At 35.1% G+C, this 22,412-nt stretch overlaps 2 protein-coding genes across 6 annotated transcripts in view; both read left to right on the top strand.

The window, feature by feature from the left end:
- SSBP2 (single stranded DNA binding protein 2) overlaps positions 1-5,748 on the top strand; it is a 164,152-nt gene extending 158,404 nt beyond the window's left edge. For all 4 annotated transcript variants that reach the window (XM_039320771.1, XM_039320769.1, XM_039320772.1 and 1 more), the window contains one exon: positions 1,581-5,748. In XM_039320771.1, the coding sequence (XP_039176705.1) occupies positions 1,581-1,610 (30 nt within the window). In that variant the 3' untranslated portion in view covers positions 1,611-5,748. The remainder of the gene's footprint in view (positions 1-1,580) is intronic.
- Positions 5,749-17,250: 11,502 nt separating this feature from the next.
- ACOT12 (acyl-CoA thioesterase 12) overlaps positions 17,251-22,412 on the top strand; it is a 36,432-nt gene continuing 31,270 nt past the window's right edge. Inside the window, exons 1-2 of one of the 2 annotated variants that reach the window (XM_039320760.1) lie at positions 17,251-17,767; positions 21,558-21,627. In XM_039320760.1, coding sequence (XP_039176694.1) covers positions 17,650-17,767; positions 21,558-21,627 — 188 coding nt within the window. In that variant the 5' untranslated portion in view covers positions 17,251-17,649. The remainder of the gene's footprint in view (positions 17,768-21,557; positions 21,628-22,412) is intronic. The other variant, XM_039320759.1, reaches the window with a different exon arrangement.

Genomic DNA, 22,412 nt, shown 5'->3' with positions numbered 1-22,412 from the left:
TTAAATCAAGAATTCTGTGTAACTCTAAAGTAAGGATACATTGGATGAAGCATTGGTCAAGAAATTATCAGTAACTCTTAAACAATTTCAGTTTCCAAGACATAGTGAGGCTTGGTTGTCCCATGCCCCGTCTGCATCCCATGCCCCAGACTAGGCCATTGTTATGTCATCCTAATAGTTTATTAGACTGAAATCTTGTGCAATTTGGTGATCTTAGGAAATGTTACAATTTTTAATATTATAGTGGAAGCATCACAAGGGAAGGATAACAAGGTGTGCTGGTAATCAATTAATAGTACAAAAACATGTTCTGCTCTAAATTTCATACCATGTTTCCCAGAAAATAAGACCCAGTCATATTTTTTTTTGATCCAAAAGAGGCTCCAGGTCATATTTTCAGGAGAGGATCTTTTCCATTTACCTCGCAGCAGTGGCACTGATAGCCTGCCCGCCTAGCCCACTTCTTCTGCGGCTGAAGGAGCAGCTTCATTCTGCAGCTGAGAATGGAGCTTGGGCCTGCATTTTGCCATCAGAGACCTTTCCGGAAAGCCTGCGCAACCCAAAACCGAGCTATGGATTGAATCCATAGCTCGGTTCTCGGATGCAGAGGCCATAGAAGAAGTGGACCAGCGAGGCAAGTGTTGATCAATGGGAGGCCTAGCTGCAAGGGTAAGCTCCACCCCCACTCTAGCTTTAATTTTAGGCGTGTGTCTCACCCCAAAACTAAGGCTTATTTTTGGGGGCTTATAATAGGCCCACCCTCAAAAATCAAGATAGGGCTTATTTTCGGGGAAGGTCTTGCTTTCGGGGAAATGTGTTATACTAATTTAGATTACATTATTTTAATAAACATTAAATATATACACATCAATTTGCACACAATTTCCATATCAAAGGCAGCAGGAGAAAACAAAACTCTAATGCCATGGTAGCGAACCTACGGCACGCGTACCACAGGAGGCACGCAGAGCCCTCTCTGTGGGCATGCGCACCGTCGCCCCAGTCCTAGGCCTTCAGCCGGGTTTTATAAAACCTTTTCGCTTTAGGCCTCCGCTGCCGTGTGCAAAAAAAAAAAGGTTCAATCAATCAATCAATTTCAACTCGCAGGGAAAAAAAAGATCTCGCAAAGTTGGAATTGATTGAACTTTTTAGTCTCACCCAGTCTGCCATTACCACCAAAGCCATGCCCACCCAATGGGCAATGCCCACCCAGCACCCAATGATACATAAGTGGGTTTTGGGTTGCAATTTGGGCACTCGGTTTCTAAAAGGTTCACCATCACTGCAATGCCCATCATAAATCAGGAGAAACTTAAGGGTTTTCAGTATCTAAATACTTCTAGAATTATTTTGCTTAATCAAATATTATATGGCATGCAAAATTATAGCCAATAAGGTATGATACTTATCTTCATTGCCAAGCCAGATACAAATCACATTGTTAAATTGTTATTATGTTAAATTAGTAATAATAGTCATATGTTAAATTATTATTATTAATCATGATACTTGCATTTCATATTCACTATTAGTATCTTGGTAAATGATTTGCAGCTAAAATGTGGATTCCTATTTTTCAGTATTCCCCCAGCATGACAATGAGTGTGTGATCCAATATCAAGTTTCTTCATGAAGGCTGCACTGAGTTGGCCCTCTCCAGAGAGCTACTAAAGAAGAAAAAAAATTCATCCCTGTGTACAGTTTAACAGAAAAGATTTCTGCCACATTTGGACCCACCATTATTTTCCAACCATCTTCCCTGTTTTGTGAAGAAAGTGGGTCTTGATCTGGTTTCAGCTATAATATGTGGCATATCAGAGCTGCCCAAGACTGAACTGCAAACAATTATCTGTGTATGTATATGTAGGGATAGGTGTATGTATGTGTGTGTTACAGAGACATAAATATGAGCACATACATATATAGACCTTCAGGACATTGTAAAATATTATCACATGACATCTTAAGTAGAAATAAGAAATAGGGACTTTTATTCCATCTTTTTTACGTTTACATTTTATCTTTCGAAAGAATTGCTTCCTTCTTCCCATCCGACCTGTTTTGTGCTGTGTATATCACTGCTTTGTAAGTTATTTTTTAAAAAATGATCTCAGATACATTGTTTTTGTCATTGTCAGCCATCATTGTTAGGAATAAAATTGCTTATGATAGGGCTTTCATAAAGTTTTACTTAATACCAGTAATCATGTGAATTGCAGACTACACTTGCTTGAGAAAAAAAATTATTAAGTGCGTTAAACTTGTTCTTTGCCTTCCTGAAATTGAGAAAAAAAGAAAAGAGTTCTGTGCCCTACTTCTTAATAAATGTCTAATACTGCTATACTAAGCATATTTACATGGTGATAAACATTGAAACAAGTTTACTCCCAAGTTATATGAGAATTAGGATGCATATCCTTTAATATTTGCTTTCAAGGTATGACTGAGTTTAGCTCAACTTTTTGATCTATGCAGAGAAATACAAAATACTTGTTGGGCTTTGATTAAAGTGCTGGAGCATCCAGGAATAAAATCGGCAGGATTGCAATGTTGGGAAAATACTTAGTATGATCTTCCACAGGTGTTCTAATTATAATAAAAACAGCTATAGATTATATTGCTTATGCACAATATTTTCCTCTAATATTTATCATAATTTCCCAAGATTACATATGCATACTCAAATTATTTCATATGCCAAAGTGAAAGAGACAGCAAATTACTTTCCCTCACTATACTTACTGGCTTTATTATTCCTATCTCCATCTCACTATATTTTATCAATATTATTAAACCACTTTGGATATTACTAAAATCAGTGTAAACTTAAAGCCCTATATGATCAGTAAATTTATTACATACATTTTTAATGTTGACTTAAGGTACTTCATCTGCTGCCTCAGAAACAAATGCAGCTATTAATCTGAAAATAATTTTAATTGGCTTTATGTTAAAAGACCATGGTAAATTTCATCCAGTATCACATTTTTTTTTTGAGTTCCAAATAACAGAAATTTAAGGTGCTTTATATGAGGAAAGCATGATAATTTCCCCATCCTGTTTTTGGCAAGTAAATGATGTGTGAAAAAACTATACCTATTCCTATTTTCAATTTTGCTGTGGGAATTACCAATTTTGTTTGATAATTCCCATACAATAACAGCTTCCATCATCTGCATGTATTGTAACTTTATACTTCTATAAATGTGGAAGTAAATGTGCTGCCTACAAGAATTTATTTCCACCTGTAAGAAGGAACTGAGAATTTTAAATTAGTTGCAATCTATCTAAGTATACTTCCTGCTGAAATTGCAGTGAAAGACTTTGAATAAGCAGCAGTTTTACACTTCTTTAAAAAAAATGGGAGGGGAGATCATTCTTTAAATTGTGTGCTGGTGTTAAAGAAAACTTGGGGTAGTATCCAGTCATGTCATTCCAGGCAGAATAGAATTCACCAGTGGAATATGTTTCTTCTCACCTGCCAACCATCAAATCTGGTCATAAAGAGCAAATTTAGATTATACCAGGAAAGTAAAAAAAGGGAAATGAAGTCCCGTCATGGAAGCAAAACATAATACTTACAAAACTTTGGACATGGCTCTTAAGTATCACCATTACTTCTAAATTAACCTTGAAGAGCTGAATAAAGTTGCAGTGTGTAACCTAGCACATGTTTATATTTTTACAAAATTAAATCTATGACTCCAAAGTGTTTTATTTTCATTTTATTGAACACTCAGAACAAGACAATAATTCTAGTTAGTATCCAGTGATTTTATTTTATCCAGAAAAGCTTTTTGATGCAGCCAAACCTTCCTTGAATGCAGTGAGGGAAGAGATTGTCTGTTCTTTCTCTTTCAAAAATGTATTCCAGGAAATTGAAAACAAAATGGGAAGCAGGTCCTTTCTCTCCCTTTTGTTTATGGGAACTTCTGCTGGATTAAAGTGTCTTCTCAGAATTGAAGGGCAGATTTGGATATGATTCCTTAACCCCAATAATTAATTTTTTGGATATTCATTTTATGCATGTAAAAATCTCTGTGCCTAATTTTTCCAGTAACTCATTTCCAGTACACCACATAAAATGATAACTATGAATGCTGTGCACATAATATCTAATGACAATGCTAGTTATACATTGTATTTTTGTTTAGATTCTTCTGTATGTTCTAGTAAGTTATTTATAGAATTTGGCAATATGAAGAACAAAATTAAAATAGATTATTGATTTTCAGTCATTGATTTATTTCTCATATGTTAAAGTTCCACATGTACTATATGTGGTGTAGTCCTATATGAACCTTAATGCCGTGATTCTAATTCCCACCCCAGACGAGTGCATTTAGAAAAATTATGATGAACTTATATTTTACCTTGGGAATTTTAATGCAATTTCTCCAAAGGCCAAGTGGAAACAGTTCACAAAACATGATACATATATGGACTTCTTAAAAGGATTATATGTGATCAGAATATCAGCTTCCTTTTGTATCCTGCTTTAAAAATATTGTGAAAAAAATCAAATTTATTCCTACCTGTCTCTTTAAAAATATTCTGAAAAGTTTGCTAGAAGTTACTGATGAAAATGATAAATAAGTAAATTAAACTAGATCTCATAACCTGGAGCGTTATGTGCGTGTGCACATATATATATACACATTCACACAAACACAAATTTAAAATCCCTGAAATAGATTGGGTATCAAGTAATAAACATACAGGATATAATCCATTTTAGTAGTTCCTACATAAAATGTTTAATATGAATTTAAATGATTGTTTTAAATTTAAAATCAAGGATTGAATTTGGTGTGGTTTTCTTTATTCTCACAACTTGTTGCACACATATGTTCAGAAAAGGTGGTGTAATTTTCTTTACCTCTTTTTCACCAAGTCCTATGCTTTAGCCACAGTGACAGACTACCACATAAAAGGAAATGGTCTTTCAAGCTTCTAAGTTACAGTAACCAATTTCTAGTTGGAAGATTTTCATTTTTGCCTGATTCATCAGATTATCATCAGCTGAACCTTTGGTTGCCACTATCCTGGCCTGATTGGTGCATCCTAAATACTTTCTCATCTCTATATAGATCCTAGTGGAAAAAAATAAACCTATAACAGCTGACATCCAAAAGCACCTGATTTAGTTATCAGGTGCTTTTAGTTAAAGCTTTTTCCAACTGAGCTTTTTGTTTTTAAGAAAAATGTAATGCTGATTTAATATGCATATTTCAATCCAGTTACAGTAAGCAATGGGCTGACTCACATGTAATGCCAAGCAATCAAATCCTAATTCCTTAAAATCCTGGTTTATAGGGCAAGCACAAATCATACTTTTAATATAACAGCCATAAATGGTTTTCCAAAACTCAGAATTAGCCCATTAAGTCATGAAGAAAGGAAGGAATAAGCACATGGCTTGCATATGTAGCACCAAACAATGATATACCAAATCCTTTTGAAAACAGAGGAATGTAAATTAATCATAACTATAGCAAGAGAGTGGCTATTTGGTTAATAAGAGTAGCTGTTTTGTATCTATGGATTACAATCTAGCATCAAAACTTGGTTGACTAAAAGTCATTACTATGTTTATCATAATTGTGATTATATGTCAATATGCTGGATGTAACAAAACTATGAAATTAGATAATGAATTTCTTGAAGAGGATTAAGTTGTACATTTTTATTCTTTTACATTGGTGTCACACATTTTTGCCAATAAATATTGCACTGATTTTTTTATGAGTCCTAATGTATTATATATTTATTCCCTGATTTCCCTTTTGAAGAAACTCATTGTGGGCAGACCTAGCATATAGTTTTTAATAAAAGTATCTGCATGATATAGGGCAGGGGTCTCAAACTGCCGGCCTGCAGGTCAGATGCGTCATGCTAAAACTGCACCCACCGCATTGCTGGCTATGGAAAAAAAGTCACAATACGTCGCGACATGTCACATGACGTTGCAAGTTTGACACCCCTGATATAGGGTAATCTGGAAAAAGTATTTTTTTTTCATGCTATTCATCAGAAATTATTGCACAACTTAAGCCTTCATTCCAGTCGACAGTATATACTGGAATTTTAAGCGTAACTAGTGAATAAGAATGTGTATGTTAATTCTTTTGGTATATTAAATATTTTTAAAAAAACAAGATGAAACTTAAGTATTTCAGGTTACAATTTAGTATCAAAATATAAAAATTCATATTTCCAGCTTGAATACGATATGAAATTATTGTGATTATGTAATACACACTTCTCTAAAAGTTCTGATGTACATATGGAGATCTACGCAAACACAAGTTCTCTAATTTTTTCAATGCCAAGGAATACCATTAATGCATTTTCACATGGAACATTTCCTGACTGTTGAACAGATTGGTCAAGTCTTGCTCCTGTAGAAAATTCCTTATACTAAGTGAAGCCGGTCTTTTTTCATTGGAACTATCAACTAGGATTTGTTTGAGTTCCAAGACTGCTTCAATTATGTTATCCGCTATTTGTGGCATTAAGATTTTATGTCTTTCTAAATAATGGCATTCTAGATAGACAGGCATTTCTAATAATTGTACAGATGTCCTGTGCAATTTCAATATTTTATTTTTAAAAGATTTAGAAAATAAATGGTTTCCCTTTTTAAATTTAATTCACAATAATAAAATTGATTAAAATTAAAATTAGGAAATAATATGATCAGTTCATAATTGGAATTATTATTCTGGACATTAGATTCCAATTATATCGCTAAAATATGTCATTTTCTAATATAATGTGTGCTGTAATCAAATTTCAAGGGCTTATGGCCATACTTTGAATATGTGAGCATTTACATTTTTTTAAAAAAATATTCATTTAGCATCATTTAGAAAAAATGTATAGTATGATATAGAATTTGGCATGAGAAATAATGGCTATATATGCATTGGGATTTTTAGGATTAGTACTTAAGGCTTGTTTAATAAATTTGCAAATGATTGTCCTCTATTTCCAGTAACATTTAACTTAGGTGAGCCTTATCAAGCTAAAGTTAAATCTCACAATTTGAATGGGAAAATTAGCTTTTATTTCATCACCTTGGATAACGACTACAGTTGCTATTTTTAGATCCTTAGCCAGTTGTCTTTGTATATATCTACTGAGTGATGTTTAAGACCAGACTTTGCTTTGTTTTTAAAAAGTGGTTCTGGCTTTTAGAGTTTTAAACACTTTTTACACATTTAGAGTTTTGTATTATAAAAATATTGATACAAATAACTATTTCATTTATTTGCAAGTAAAAGGGAAGACTATAGTATACTATACTAGAGACTACTATACTATAGTCTAACAGAAATACAGGATTTTCCTAGAATATAGGAAAACTAAGTAAAGTTTCAGCTTTTTATATGTGATGAGAGAAATTTAGAACATTTAAAGTACAAGTTTTTATTATGTAGCAAACCATGTACATTTCTGCAACCAAGAATACAGGCAGCAGTAAAGCTTATTTTCGATGCTATCAAAATATTGTAGAAAAATTATTTGGTGAATCCATGCTTTACTTTGTACCTATATTCAGCAAGTAACAATACACACACTCCAACTTCTAACATCAAATCAAGAACTAATTAAGTTCATTATTTAGTTCCGTAAGATGGCTGTTACGTTCCCAAGAAAAACTCATACATACAAACAACCTAAAAATTCCTTTGCGTTCCTAATATTTCAAGGCCTGCAATCTCTGAATATTAAAAGTCTTATCAATTTATAATCTCCAGTAGCCATAAATAGGTGAGTTTGAAACTTGCTAGTCTGTTAAGCCATCAATTATGAAATTACAGACTAATGAATGTATTGAATAAAAATGTTATTATGCTATTGTCTGAAAGCAATTAAATGAAATTACTATGAAAGAGATTTTCAAGTACTTCTGTTGAGAAGCTGTCTTGTCTTCCTCCTTCCATCAAAGTGCCCCTATACCACATCTTTCCTTGATCTGTTTCATATCGCATCACTCTATTCTTTTTAAAAACAAGTGAAATATCAATACTAAACTTTCCACAGAAAAAAGCTTGTTTCAGTTTATTGTTCATTAATTTATGGTACTGTATCTCTATGTGTATTTTCACTGAAAGGAAATGCATCACACAAAAGTTAGAATATAAGGAATAGAGGAAAGAATTTGAAAAGGTTAATATAAAATGGGTCTGTACATGCTTATAAGTCCATACTTTACATCAGTGGTTCTCAACCTTTTTAATGCCGCGACCCCCAACCGGTCGTAAGTCGAGGACTACTCAACTGGTGCAGCACCATTTGCAGAATGGGACTTTTGGCGGGCTCAGCAGGGCAGAGACAGCCTGGACAATTCCTATTGGCTTTTGAAAGCCAATAGAATTAGACTCTATTCAAGAGAGTCTATTCTATTGGCTTTCAAAAGCCAATAGAATAAAAGGGAGTAGCACAGCTAAGGAAAAGGGGGAAAAAATGGCAGACTGCGTTGTTTGGCGACCCCTGTGAAATGGTCGTTCGACCCCAAATGGGGTCCCGACCCACAGGTTGAGAACCACTGCTTTACATGGTTTTCCCAAGAGGTTTAGTAAGTATAATTTATTTTAAAAAACTGGTTGACATTAAAAAACAAAAAACTCAAAGAAGATGATAAAGTATTAAGGTTTAATAAGTGTTAGATACATTTTTCTATAGAAGGTTAATGTATTATTTAAATCTGTAAATTTCTTAATTTCTCACTTTAAACAAATTCTGAGACTTTCACAAATAAATTTTCTCTTGAATTTCCACACCATGATACTGAAATTCAGATTCTCAGAATTCAGAAAATAGCAGACAGAATTGAGGAATATGAGTTATGAATCCTCCCTTACATCCATAGTGGATCAGAAAACAAAATTCTACAGAGTGTAAAAAAAGCAAAGTGTTTTACGGAAATCCAATTATTACAGTAAATAAAGATGGCTTTTTAACATTCAGAATGGATTTTGAAATTGCTAGGGGTAGTACTCAATTTACAACCAGAATGGAGCCCAACATTTCTGTTGCTAAGCAAGAGAGTTAAGTGAGTTCTACCTCATTTTATGACCTTTTTTGCCACAGATGCTAAGCAAATCATTGTAGTTGTTATGAAAATCATGAAGTTGTTAAGTGAATCTGGCTTCCCCTATTGATCTCATCGGAAGTCAGCTGGGAAGGTTACAAATCGTGATCACATGATCCCAAGACAGTATAACAGTCATAAATACCAGTTGTCAAGACCCAGAATTTTGATCATGTGACCATAGGGTTGCTGCAACGGTTGTAAGTGTGAAAAACAGCCATTTTTTCATTTTTTTCAGTGCCATTGTAACTTCAAATGGTAACTAAACAAATGGTTGTAAGTCAAGGACTATCTGTATTTACAAATATTGTACTTTAGTATGTTAATTTATTAAGACATTAGTAATTAGAATCAAAATACATCATCAATGAACGGGCAGCATCTCAGGGGCTGTATATGGATTTTGAAGACACTATTTTGGTTACAGGTCCAACTACGTGTGACCAAATATAGCTTAGTGCAGTGGTGGCGAACCTATGGCACGGGTGCCAGAGGCAGCACCCAGAGCTCTCTCTGTGGGCATGCATGCCATCGCCCCAGTCCTAGGCCTTCAGCTGGGTTTTATAAAACCTTTTCGCTTTAGGTCTCCACTGCCATGTGCAAAAAAAAAAAAAAGGTTCAATCAGTCAATTTCAACTTCTCGCGGGAAAAAAAAGATCTTGCAAAGTTGGAATTGATTGAACTTTTTAGTCCCATCCAGTCTGCCGTTACCACTGCAGCCACGCCCACCCAATGGGCCACACCCACCCGTCACCCTACAATGCATAAGTGGGTTTGGTGTTGCAGTTTGGGCACTCGGTCTCTAAAAGGTTCTCCATCACTGGTTTAATGGAATTAATTATATTAGTTTAAAATTGTCCTAGTCACAACTAATTTTTAAAATGTGACTGCTTTAATAGTTTCAAAATGTATTCTTTATAAACCATGTAACAATTACTGGCAAAATTTATTATAATATAACTTGTCCATTCAATACATATAATGTGTTAAAGAAGCTACAGATTTTATGAAATATGTTCAACTATATTTTAACCCCTCAACAGTTCTGAAGTAAATTCTATTGTATGTATGTATAAGATTTACAATCAAAAATAACTTTGTTTTAGGTATGTATGAATGTCATGGAAAGCTAGCTAATGAAAACATCCTGCTGTACATTACAATGGTTTGTCTAGTAAACACTCATTTCAAAAATTTAAACAAAATAAAAATTAGACAATACATAGTTTACAAGTCATGTCTGTCAATATGAGTATTATTCATACTGATTAAAAAGAAACATTCTAGAGGCAAATATGGGACTTATGAGTGGAATTTATTTCCAAGTACAATACTTTGCAACATTAATATGAGACCACATATTAGCACAATGGTTTAATGAATTGAAAATACTCTTAAACTCTCACCTATTTTATAGTGATTTTCTGTACAATTTGTTCCTTTAGAAAGTTTTTAGATATTCGGTAAATTAAATACATTTTTTAAAAATCTGAATTGAATTGTAATTCTAAAGTATTGAATACAATGGGCAATGCTGAAAATCTTTTAGTCTGAGAGCTGAGCTTGATCATCTTTCCATATTCATTATAATTTTATCATAAACACATCATCTGTTTTTATCCAAATTGCTGTCTTTCATTTGTCTTCCTCTTTTTTTTTATTTATCAGCAAGCATGTCTTCTTTTTTTATGTATTTGGGATTACCCCTTAGCAATTCATGTTGCTGTTCATTCATGTACCCTTCAATCATGAAAGAGGAAAGTTCCAGATCACGGAAGAAATTTCACTGCTGTTTGATTTTTACAGTAATAAAATCAATCCAGCAATACTTCCTGTAATTTCCAGCAAACCTGTGAAAAAAGCAATATATATATATATATAATGTTTAGCACCCATTGTTTTTGATTTCAGTACTATATAATTTGTAGGGCTCAGTTAAGAGAATTTGAAATAAATGATATTCTAGTCAAAATTATCTACAATATGCATTGTGTTAACACTATTTCTATTTTTAGCAATCCCTCTCCTCCACTTTTTATACTAAAAATTACAGGCTTTTGCTTCCTTTTATTAAAAAGAAACTTTTCTTCCTGACTTTACATACCACCAGCATCTCATTCAGTGTCCTATCACAGGTACCAGAAATTCTATAAGACTGCATACAAAAATTGGCCTATTTTTGCAGTTATTTACATCTAAGTGACCTTTTGTACAGAATGTGAAACACTATTTAGAATACAGCATGTATATGTATGTATGTAGATCTATACACATACCATTGTATATTACAGTATATCTATTTACACACATGCACATCATGCTCTCCCCCTGGTTTATCTGTTATTTTCAACTCTTGGCTTGATTCGCCAAGAGAATTCTAAGAATTCTTCCAAGAATCACAAGCATATAACTAAATCTTATCAAAGTGCTTAAAATTTGATGAAATACAAATTACAGTCGAATCAATAAACTTGGATTGTGGCAAACCAATGGCAGCTAATGTAAAAGTTCTGACCAGGCAAAATAAATTGTAACAAGTATATTTTTCCTGTTGGAGCATATTAAATATTTTACTGCACAGTTCTTCGAACATTAACTTTTTACAGTGTGGCCTAATGTTGTGCAAGAAACCACACTCCCAAATTACTTACTTTGCACCAGCTCACCTAATTGTCTGAAATGTCATTCAAGCCATAAATTCCTTTGAGATGTGTTTTTGTGCAATCAAGACCATTGTGGTCAAAGTCTTAGGTATAGACATTTTTCACCATATACAGCTTGTATGTATATGCTTTGGCACAGAACTGGATGTATTAAGTCTGATGTCTTTTCCTTCCTTCCTTCCTTCCTTCCTTCCTTCCTTCCTTCCTTCCTTCCTTCCTTCCTTCCTTCCTTCCTTCCTTCCCTCCCTCCCTCCCTTCCTTCCTAGCAAGGTATGTCTTTAATTTCACCTACTGTAGTCTAAATTTTTATTTTGATCAAATATTTCATAAGCATATTCTTTGACAACAAGGAAATGATACAGATACCTTGCAAGTAGATATGATGTCAAAACTAAGCTGAAAATAGGCAGAAATGTTTTGGCATTAAATCTTTTTAAACTATTCTAAATTTTAATTTTGTAGAAGTATAATTTAGAGTTATGTGAAATGTCTGAACCAACTGGGAAGTTTTTGAAATAAATCACTCAGCAATCATTTTATAAAATTTAACTTCTAAATGCACTATGATTTATTACAAATATATATTTTCCTGCTTGCAGATATGGTTGTTCCATTTTGTGATAGGTTTTAAACTAAGACAGTTAATTTTGTTGCACTGTGTAACTGCATGATTTCAGCCAGTGTACATATACCTGTGCAACATTATTTGGGGTTTTGTATTTGAATTTCAGTATTGATTATTTTTGTATTTTACTTTACCTGTACTGGAGTTGTTGTAGACATAATTTATACATATGATTTTAAAACTGTTTTGCAATTGAAGTCTTTAAACTGTAAAATTTTGTTGATGGAAACTCATTAAAATGGTATAAAATTATATTAACAATTGTGTTTTAATGCTTTCTGTATATAAAATGTATTTATCTGTTTTAATCGTGTTGTGTCTTGCAATTTTGGATACATTTTAGAATAAAGTTTCATTTTCCAAAATAAGTTGTATTTTAAAAGCTCTCTCTTTTAAAAGATATCCAGAAGTGGTCCTAAAAGCAACATTAAAATAGAATTGTTTAAAGGTGATTAGTTTAAGCATTCTGGCTAGGATGCAAACAGCAAAACACTGTATGTTCAGTCAGCATTTTTTTTATCAACTGATACTATTCTAGGTATTTCAAAATAAGTTTGATTTTAAAAGTTCATTGGGAAAAAGAGATACATTAAAAGCAAAAAAATTTGGACACCAAACTAACTTTCATAGTTGGACATTTGAACTTCTGAAAGAAGATAATATAGAAAGGCCTGAGGCATCACAACAACTTAGGCATTCAGCTGTTTGATGTCCCTGCCACCTACTCTCTATTATTTAATTCATCTAGAGCAGGGGTTCCCAATCAGGAGTGCGAGAACGATATTCCAGGGGGTGCAAAAACTTGGGTTTTCAAAATTATAGTGTATATGCAGAATTCGTTGCCGTTATTTTGAACTTTTGTACGGGGTGCAAGAATATATCAGAAGCATTCTAGGTGCAGGATATAGAAAAGGTTGGAAGCCGTTGATCTAGAGCAGTGCTTCTCAACGTTTGTGTGATGGCGACCCCCGCCACACAAACGTTCTGCGCATGCGTGGCGGCGCCCCCATGTGCAGCGCACATGCGCGGTGGCGCCCCCATGCACGGCGCGCGTGTGCGCGCCCCCATGCATGCGACACGCGTGTGCGGCGCCACCCCATGCGCGGCGGCACCATGCACGGCACGCGTGCGCAGCGGCGCCACCCCATGCGTGACGCGCGTGCACGGCACCGCCCCCATGCGCGACGCGCATGCACGGCGCCGCGAAAAATGGCAGATCGCCACCTTTTGCGACCCCCCAAAAATGGTCGATCGACCCCAAATGGGGTCGCGACCCATAGGTTGAGAACCGCTGATCTAGAGGTTTCAGCTAATATAGATCTAATATAGTGTTCATATATGAAAATGTATACCTGGAGAGGGGAAGATTGCTTATTAAAATAGAGCAAAAAAGTACTATATCCAAGAATGTCATGGAAAATAATGTAGCAGAGGGGTGTCTTCAGGTTCATTCCAAAAAACCTCGGACTAATACCTAAAAGTGCCACTTTCTTTTCACAAAACATAAACCTAGCTAACTCAAAAATACTATCCTGCTTGTCCCATGAGCAGTCTCGGATATTCTAAGAATTGAAAGCTTTTGAATTCCTAGGATTCCTAGAAGGATATGTATGATTAGGAGGGCTCTGACTTTTCCAGCCCACCCTCTATATCTTTCCTGGGAAAATACATGGGAAAATCCTATTGGATGCTATACCCACTTAGGGTTAGGGTAGGTCTCCATGAATTCAAAGAGGAAAGTAGATGTCACCAATGAATTCCTAATGCATTGGTATGATTAGGAGAGCCCAAACCTTTCCAACCCACTCTCTCTATTTTTCCTGGTAGAATACAATGGAAAGTCCCATTGGAGGATATATCCACTTAATGTTAGGGTTAGGTCTCCATGAACTTTGAGAGCAAAATAGACATCAATTTAGGGTTAAGATTACATATAGATTCCTGCCACGAAATGTCTCCACCCTCCTAATCATACCGATGTGCTAGGAATCCATTGGCGACTTGCATTTTGCTCTCCGAGTTCATAGCGACTTAACCCTAACTCTAAGTGCGTTTTCCTACAATGTAATTTTCCCATGTATTTTACCAGGAAAGATATAGAGAGTGGGCTGGAAAAGTCAGCACCCATCTAACTATACCGATGTGCTCATAATGTATTGGTTATATCCATTTTCCTCTTTGAGGTCATTGAGACCTTACCTTACTTTAATCCTAAATGAAAAAAATGAGGAAAAGGGGGGGGGGGGTTCATATACTTTACCAACAAACATATAGAGTGCAGGCTGAAATGTCTCCGCTCTCCTAATCATTCCAATGTTTTAAGAATCCGTTGGTGACATCCATTTTGCGCTCCGAGTTCATGGAAACTTAACCATAACCCTAAGTGGAGTTTTCACCCAATGGGATTTTCCAATGTATTTTACCAGAATAGATTTAGAAGGTGGCCTGGGAAAGTTTCCATTATACTCTCTGAATTCATGGAAATCTAACCCTAATCTTAAATGGATTTACCCTCCAATGAAGTTTTCCCATGGATTTTACCAGTATATGTAGAAACGGTGGTCCCAAAATGTCTCCGCCCTCCTAATAATAGAATAACAGAGTTGGAAGGGACGTTGGAGGTCTTCTAGTCCAACCCCCTGCTCAGGCAGGAAACTCTATGCCATTTCAGACAAATGGTTATCCAATCTCTTCTTTAAAACTTCCAGTGTTGGAGCATTCAACAGGTTGTTTCACTGATTAATTGTTCTGTCAGGAAATTTCTTCTTAGTTCTCAGTTGCTTCCTCCTTGATTAGTTTCCATCCATTGCTTCCCTCCTACCCATACCAATGCACTGGGAATCTGTTGGTGAATCCATTTTGCTCTCCACATTCATGGAGACCTAATCCTAACTCTGGACAGTTGGAACTCAAAAGTTCTTAAAAACTGGTTTTCCAAAGAATTTGGAATGTTTGAATGAAGATTTGGTATAGATATGACATGTATGATATTGTTATTAGTACAGGTAGTCCTCAACTTACGATCACAATTGAGCCCAAAATTTCTGTTGTTAAGTGAGACATTTATTAAGTGAGTTTTGCCTAATTTTACAATGTTTCTTGTCACAGTTGTTAACTAAATCACCAGTTGTTAAATTAATAACAAAGCTGTTAAGTGAATCTGGCTTCCCCACTGACTTTGCTTATCAGGTCAAAAAAGATGGTCACATGACCACAGGGTAGTGCAACCATCATAAATACAAATCAGTTGCCAAGGATCTAAATTTTGATCATGTGACCATGGAGATGTTGCAATGGTTGTAAGTGTGAAAAACAATCATGTCACTTTTTCAGTGCCATTGTAACTTCGAATGGTCACAAAATGAACTGTTGTAAGTTGAGGACAACCTGTATAACTGTATTTTATTGACTGACAGATATTATTTATATATTAGATTATGGCATTAATATTTTGAGTTATTTTGATATATTGTAGTTATTGATAATACTGATTCTCTCCTACAAGCCCCTTAATTTTACCTGAAATGTCTGTTCCATAAATCCTGTTCTAGGGAGACCTCCATCTTGGATAATCCTTCCATGTCTTTGCAATAAAAGTAGTATGTGGTCTGTTCATTGAGTCTGCTTTTTAAAAAGCTGGCATATTTTATTGCAATAGCTATTGTCTGGCAAGTTTTTTATTGATTTTCCCCCTTTCTTTAGAAATGTGGCAAAGATTTTGCCAAGAGGTATTTGTAGTTACTCTTATTTTTGTATCAAAAAAACCTAATTCATAGATGCAGAACATTTAAAGAAACAAAAGTAAAAGAAAACTCAAATGCAAAATGAACAATGCCTGATGTCTTGATGGAAGCATCCTAAGTATAATACTTATATTTAAGATGGTTTCTTTTTAATCTCATAAGCCTGCAATCCTATATATGCTATTATCTTGAAATAAAGCTTATAGAACTCAGTGACATTTCTTACATTTCTATAAGATCAGGTAAATAGGTATATGGTGCAGCTTAACTTTCACTGAAAAAGCCTGACAACTTTTTTCAGAGCATAGCTGGTTAACTGAGAGATAGCCCATGCTGGAAGCCCAGAGATCGAGTTTGCCTTAGGCACAAAATCAGTGGGATGTCCCAAGAAGAAAAGAAATACAAAGATTCCAGTTTAAAACAACCAAATTGTGGCACATTGAGCAACACTCCAGGCATTTCCTTTGACTAGATAATCAGCTTTACACTTTTTTTTCTAGGCTTACTTGATGACTTCTAGCATGGGAACAATCTGGCTAGATGGCCAAAAAGGCTGGAAATTCCTTACTTAGATCAGTCTCTGGTATTTAAGAATCTTGGACAGGATCCTTGAGGAAAAATAAATGCATAACATTTGTTTTCTTAAGGTCGACTTTCAACATGTGGACTTTACACCAGGCTTTTCTCAGGACAGAGCTCTTTAGAGGTATTGGGTTTACAAACTCCAGTACCTTTAATGAAAAGAAGGACGAGGGGTGACCTGATAGCTGTGTTCCAATATCTCAGGGGTTGCCACAAAGAAGAGGGAGTCAAGCTATTCTCCAAAGCACCTGAAGGCAGGACAAGAAGCAACAGATGGAAACTAATCAAGGAGAAAAGCAACCTAGAATTAAGGAGAAATTTCCTGACAGAACAATTAATCAGTGGAACAGCTTGCCTTCAGAAGTTGTGAATGCTCCAACACTTTAAGAAGAGATTGGACAACCATTTGTCTGAAATGGTATAGGGTTTCCTGCCTGAGCAAGGGGTTGGACTAGAAGACCTCCAAGGTCCCTTCCAACTCTGTTATTCTGTTATACAGCCTGCATGGGAGTTGTTGCAAGAGGCATCGGAACAGACTTGAAAGGTTTCGGGTTGGAGAAGGCAATTCCAGGAAAAGTCATCACGCAGGGCGGTAGCTGAAATCGTCTGGCTTAAATGATGCGCCTCAGCTCACTACTCGTTCTAATTATTTCGTAGGAGCTGAACCGACACAGCCATACCTCTTTCGCAGCCACCTGCCACACCTCGGGAAGGAGGGGAAAGGTGAAACTGCCGCACTCCTTCCACCCGTGGCAAAACGAACAGCCGGGTTGGAAGGTGCGACCGGCTTGCTTAAGAGGCCCAAGAGCGCCCCGGGGCACATCTAATGACGCCTGAACGCCACAGCACCGGGGGAGGGAATGCGAAACTCCGGGTGATCCCTGCCCTCGGAGGCGCCGCGGCAAAAGGAAGCTCGCCGGCAAAGGAGACGGTGCCATGGCGAGCGCGCAAGTGCACATGTGCCAGACCCTCCTTCCCGCTCACACGAATCACCTCGGCGAGCTCAGCCGCGGTCAGCTTCTCAAGTGGATCGATATTACGGCGTGCCTGGCCGGTAAGGGCGAGCCCCTCTTTCCTCTCACGGAGTACCTCCTTCTTAGAGCGACGTGCATTGGGGATCCCATCAGCAGGCTCGGGGGGGGGGGGATGACCGCAGAAAACTATTTGTTGCAATAATCAAATAAAACAGCGGAATCAGAAAGGAAAACAAACTACTATTATATAACCCAGCATTTCTCAACCTTGGCTTGGCAACTTTAAGAAACAGACTTTTTTTGTCTGCTATTATTTACTGAAGGATTCTTGCTGTTTTTCATACATTTTAAACTGGGTTGGACAGTAATTCTTCATTTTTCGATTATGGTAGTTATTTGCAACTTTACCATTAATGTAACTTACCTATCTATCTACCCACCCGCCCTGGAATACTCAATATAAAGCCCCTGATAATTTTCTGGGCAATCCAAATAATTTGCAGTTGGATTCATGAAATAATAGCTGGACTAAAGAACATTCTATACTGTATCAGGAAACAGTTTTTTTCAACAAACTTTATGAAACCAGCAACAATAAGTGTCCCTGTTATTTACAGAATACTACTTTGCAACTTTGGTCCTTAACCATTACTATATATGACAGTGCTTAACAGATTATAGGCTTGTTGGTTTATCTTGGTTGGTTGGTGCATCTTGGAACTGCAATCCCAGTTTATATGGATGTCCATAGATTGGGGAATGCTGATTTAATGTCTGACAGTTTAATTGGATAAAAGCTGCAGGAATAACAATAAATTATATATAATTATAATAAATAATAAAACTGCCATTTTATTTTTTTGTTTATTTGTATCCTGACTTTATTATGTTTTCATTAACTCAAGGCAGTAAAAATATCCAACACACCTTCCTCCCCCTATTTTCCCACGACAGCAACCCTGTGAGATGGGTTGGGCTGAGATGAGATGGGTTGGGCTGAGAGAAAATGATTAGCCAAAATCATCCAGCTGGCTTTCAAAGCTAAGGCGGAACTTGAACTCATCATTTCCCACATTTTAGCCCAGTGCATATTAACAAAATCACCATCAATCAATTGCAAAAAGCAGTTTTGCTTGGAACAATTTACATCTTGTGATGATACCTCTAATATTATTAAATAGCAACATCTGCCTACTCCAGGCCCTTGGGAAGGACTTGATAAGGGAACAAAAAAAAAAGCCAAATCCAGACTAAACATTTGGCTGACTATGCAACCAATCATAATAATTCAAAGGAAAACAAGTTTATTGTCATGTAAGAACTATGAATTCCCATTTTCTACTTCTTGACTTTTTAGATGCCCCCAATCTAAATTGCAGAATATCAATTGTATATTAATATATTAATTTATTATAATTGTTTATTTAAACTGAATCTATTATAACTAACTATTACAGCAATGTAGAAGGAAATCAAGAATACCAGTAACAAGTCATTTTGACAATTATTCTTTTAAGAATTTTTTTTTCATTTTGGGATATTTTTATTGCAAACTCACTAATTCCAGTTCCTAGCTCCCATTAAATAATTTTTATATTAATTTCTTTGGACTACTTTATCTTTCGATCTTACAGTTTACCTACACATTCAACTGGGATTTGCTTATATCTACACTAAGTTGCTATTGTAATTTTAAGAAGTTTATGCTTTGTAGGCTTTATAAACATAATTAAATACTTCATAGAACATACTGTAGAATCATAGGGTTGAAAGGGACCTCTAGGTGTTCTAGTCCAACATCCTACTCAAGACAGGAGACTTTATACCATTCCGGTCAAATGATTGTCTAGTCTATTTTTGAAACCTTCAGTGATGGAGCACCCACAATTCTGGAAGGGAAGCTTTTCCATTGATTAATTGTTCTCATTGTCAGAAAATTTCTCCTTACTTTTAGGTTGGATGTTTCTTTAGTTAGTAAGTTTCTACCCATTACTTCTTGTCCTGTCCTCTGATGCTTTGGAGAATAAGTAAATCCTTTTCTCTGTGACCTATCAAGTATTAGAACAGCCTCTCAAGTACTAGAAGGCAGTTATGGTGCCCCCCCCATTCTTCTCTTTGATAGGCTAAACATGATTCAGAATCAACCTGCCATACCAAATTGAGAATTTAGCTGGCATTATATAAGGTTCTTTTCCCTTTTACTATGAAAATTATAAATTCTTGTAGCTCCTTAGATGACAAAGAACAACCAGTGGAACAACTTGCCTCCAGAATTTGTAAATTCTCCAACACTGAAGTTTTTAAAAAAAGATTGGACAATCATTTGTCTGAAATGATATAGAGCTGAATAGAGGATTGGACTAGAAGACCTCCAAGATCCTTTCCAACTCTGTTATTCTAAGAAATAATATTGAGCATAAATATCTAAAAAATTATATAAGGCATTGTAACTGTTTAGCTGGATCAAGCCTTATCTAACCAAGAATTTGTACTCTTTCGGAAAAAGATGTTTACAAAAAACTGAGCAGGACCTTATCAATAAAAGCTTTAATTGAGTGCAAGTCCACTTCTACTCATACGATTAGCAAGAATTCCAATGAAAAGCCCCAGTAATCCTTTGCAGACTTGGATTTGCATGTTTCTAAGGACTTACACAGTAGGCATCCTAAATTTCTACTTTAAGCAGTATGGAGGGGAAGATTTTCCCATAGAACAGTTCTAATGCTGGTTGTTCTTTTATGATTGTCTTAGTTGTTCCTAATTTACTCTACTCTGTCTTCTAAAGCAATACCTCATTTAAATGTTTAAAAATTGTGTAATATTTAAATTGCTTACCCAGTTTTATGGTAATTTGTGCAATACAGTACATGATTTGAACATTGTAAATTGCTTCCCAAAAACATTATTTTTGACAGTATTTAGTATTCTTCGGTATAATAAAGTCTTAACCCTTTAATCATTCTTTCCTATCCAATTCTGATTTTCAAGAGAAAATTATATATTTAGTAAAACTGATTTTTTGGGGGGAACCTAGAAATGGAAGGAAGCATTCTGAAGCACTCAATTTTATGAATTGAAATTAGAATGTAAGGTAATTTAAAAATCATGATAACAAAAATACAGCAAGGAGCGAGACTGTATTTTTTTTCCAAGTAGGGAGAAGTACATTTTATTGTATTTACATATTATATTTGTGTGCTGCTGAATCAATCATAGCTATTTAAAAGGAACAGAAAAGAAGCATAGCACAATGAAATGTAAATGTATGCTTTTCCCGTATGAGCTCCCAGGTTCAACCCAGTTATCTCAGAGCACAGATAAGGTTTCTGAAATCTAGTGCTGTGATAAGTAAGGCAGTCTTCTGACTTGGAAGAAGGAAGTTTATTCCTTTATCTGCAGTCAGAGAACTCTCACATCATGAGCTGGTTTGCCATCCCAATTTTTATATAAACTGCACCCCAGAAAAAGAAAGGCAGAAATTATAATTATTCAGTCAGTCCACTGGTCATTTTATCTGAGCTGCAAGGGTGTGAACAGTTTCTTCATCATTTTAGCATTAGTATTTTACAAACATTACATAATTTTTAAATTCTACCATATAGACACAATAACACAGTTCTTGGCATGCCTGTGCAGAGATAGTAGATGTTATTCTCGTGAAAATTATTGGAATGCTGCATTCAGCAATGGATTATTTTATATTGGACAAACAATCATACAACAATGCATTCTTTAATATATCTTAAAAATATCTTAAAATAAACTCTTGCTTAATATTTAATGGATGCTGATATAAATTTATACGATGTCTGTAACTGTTTTTTCCCCAATATTTAATTTTACCTTCAATAAACTCTATTTTCTTCTAAGCTGAAAAACATGCTGGCATTCCCTGTGTAACAGCATCAGTGGATGACATACAGTTTGAAGAGATAGCCAGGTACATCTTAATTATTATCAAATCTTACTATAGTTTAATAGTTTTTAATCAGTATATATAAACATACAAATACTAATTGAAACTTTGGAACATGATTCATTGCAAAAGCATTAAAAGAAAATAGAAAATTTAAATTTCTATAGACATATTGATCTTTTCTACTCTTAACATTAAATAAAACATTCACTGAAAATCTGAGAGTTGCAACTTAATTTGTTTTGTTTCTTACAGTTTAAGTCTTAAAAAATAAATTTAAATTATTTTTAGAAAGATATTTAATTCTTAATTTTTTGATCTGATAATGAACATTATTGATAAATTTAAAAGTCATTGTCACATTTCTAGTATATGCTTAATGAATTTATAAAATGGTTATTTAAGAAATAGTCACTTCCTTTCATGTCTTGAAGAAAGAAAGAAACTTTTCATTCTCTGTTATTTTCCCTGTAAATGGACTCCAGTTGATTTCCTCCAAATGGTTTGAAATGAGAAAAAAGTGGAAGAAGAATCAGCAGATATAGCAGTACAGTCCATTTGAAAAGGAAAAGGGCTGATTCAGTTATTTTGACATCGCCAGTTGCATTGAACCTAAGATTAAATACTGCTGTGCATAATTATCTTTAGTGAAATAAAATGAAAATAAAATTAAAAAATGTTCCACAAAATTGAACACTTAAAGGTTTGTGACTGCAGTTTAATTTGATGCTAGGTGGGAAAATAACAAAATGTTCAAAAACAGAGTGTATTCCCTACATGCTGCATTTGATCTTAACCAAAAGTCCAAG

Source organism: Crotalus tigris, unplaced genomic scaffold (assembly GCF_016545835.1).
Source record: "Crotalus tigris isolate CLP2741 ecotype Arizona unplaced genomic scaffold, ASM1654583v1 scf7180000023687.2574627, whole genome shotgun sequence".
Taxonomy (NCBI): domain Eukaryota; kingdom Metazoa; phylum Chordata; class Lepidosauria; order Squamata; family Viperidae; genus Crotalus; species Crotalus tigris.
The sequence above is the reverse complement of the archived record's forward strand: the minus strand, read 5'-3'. Positions and strand labels throughout refer to the sequence as shown.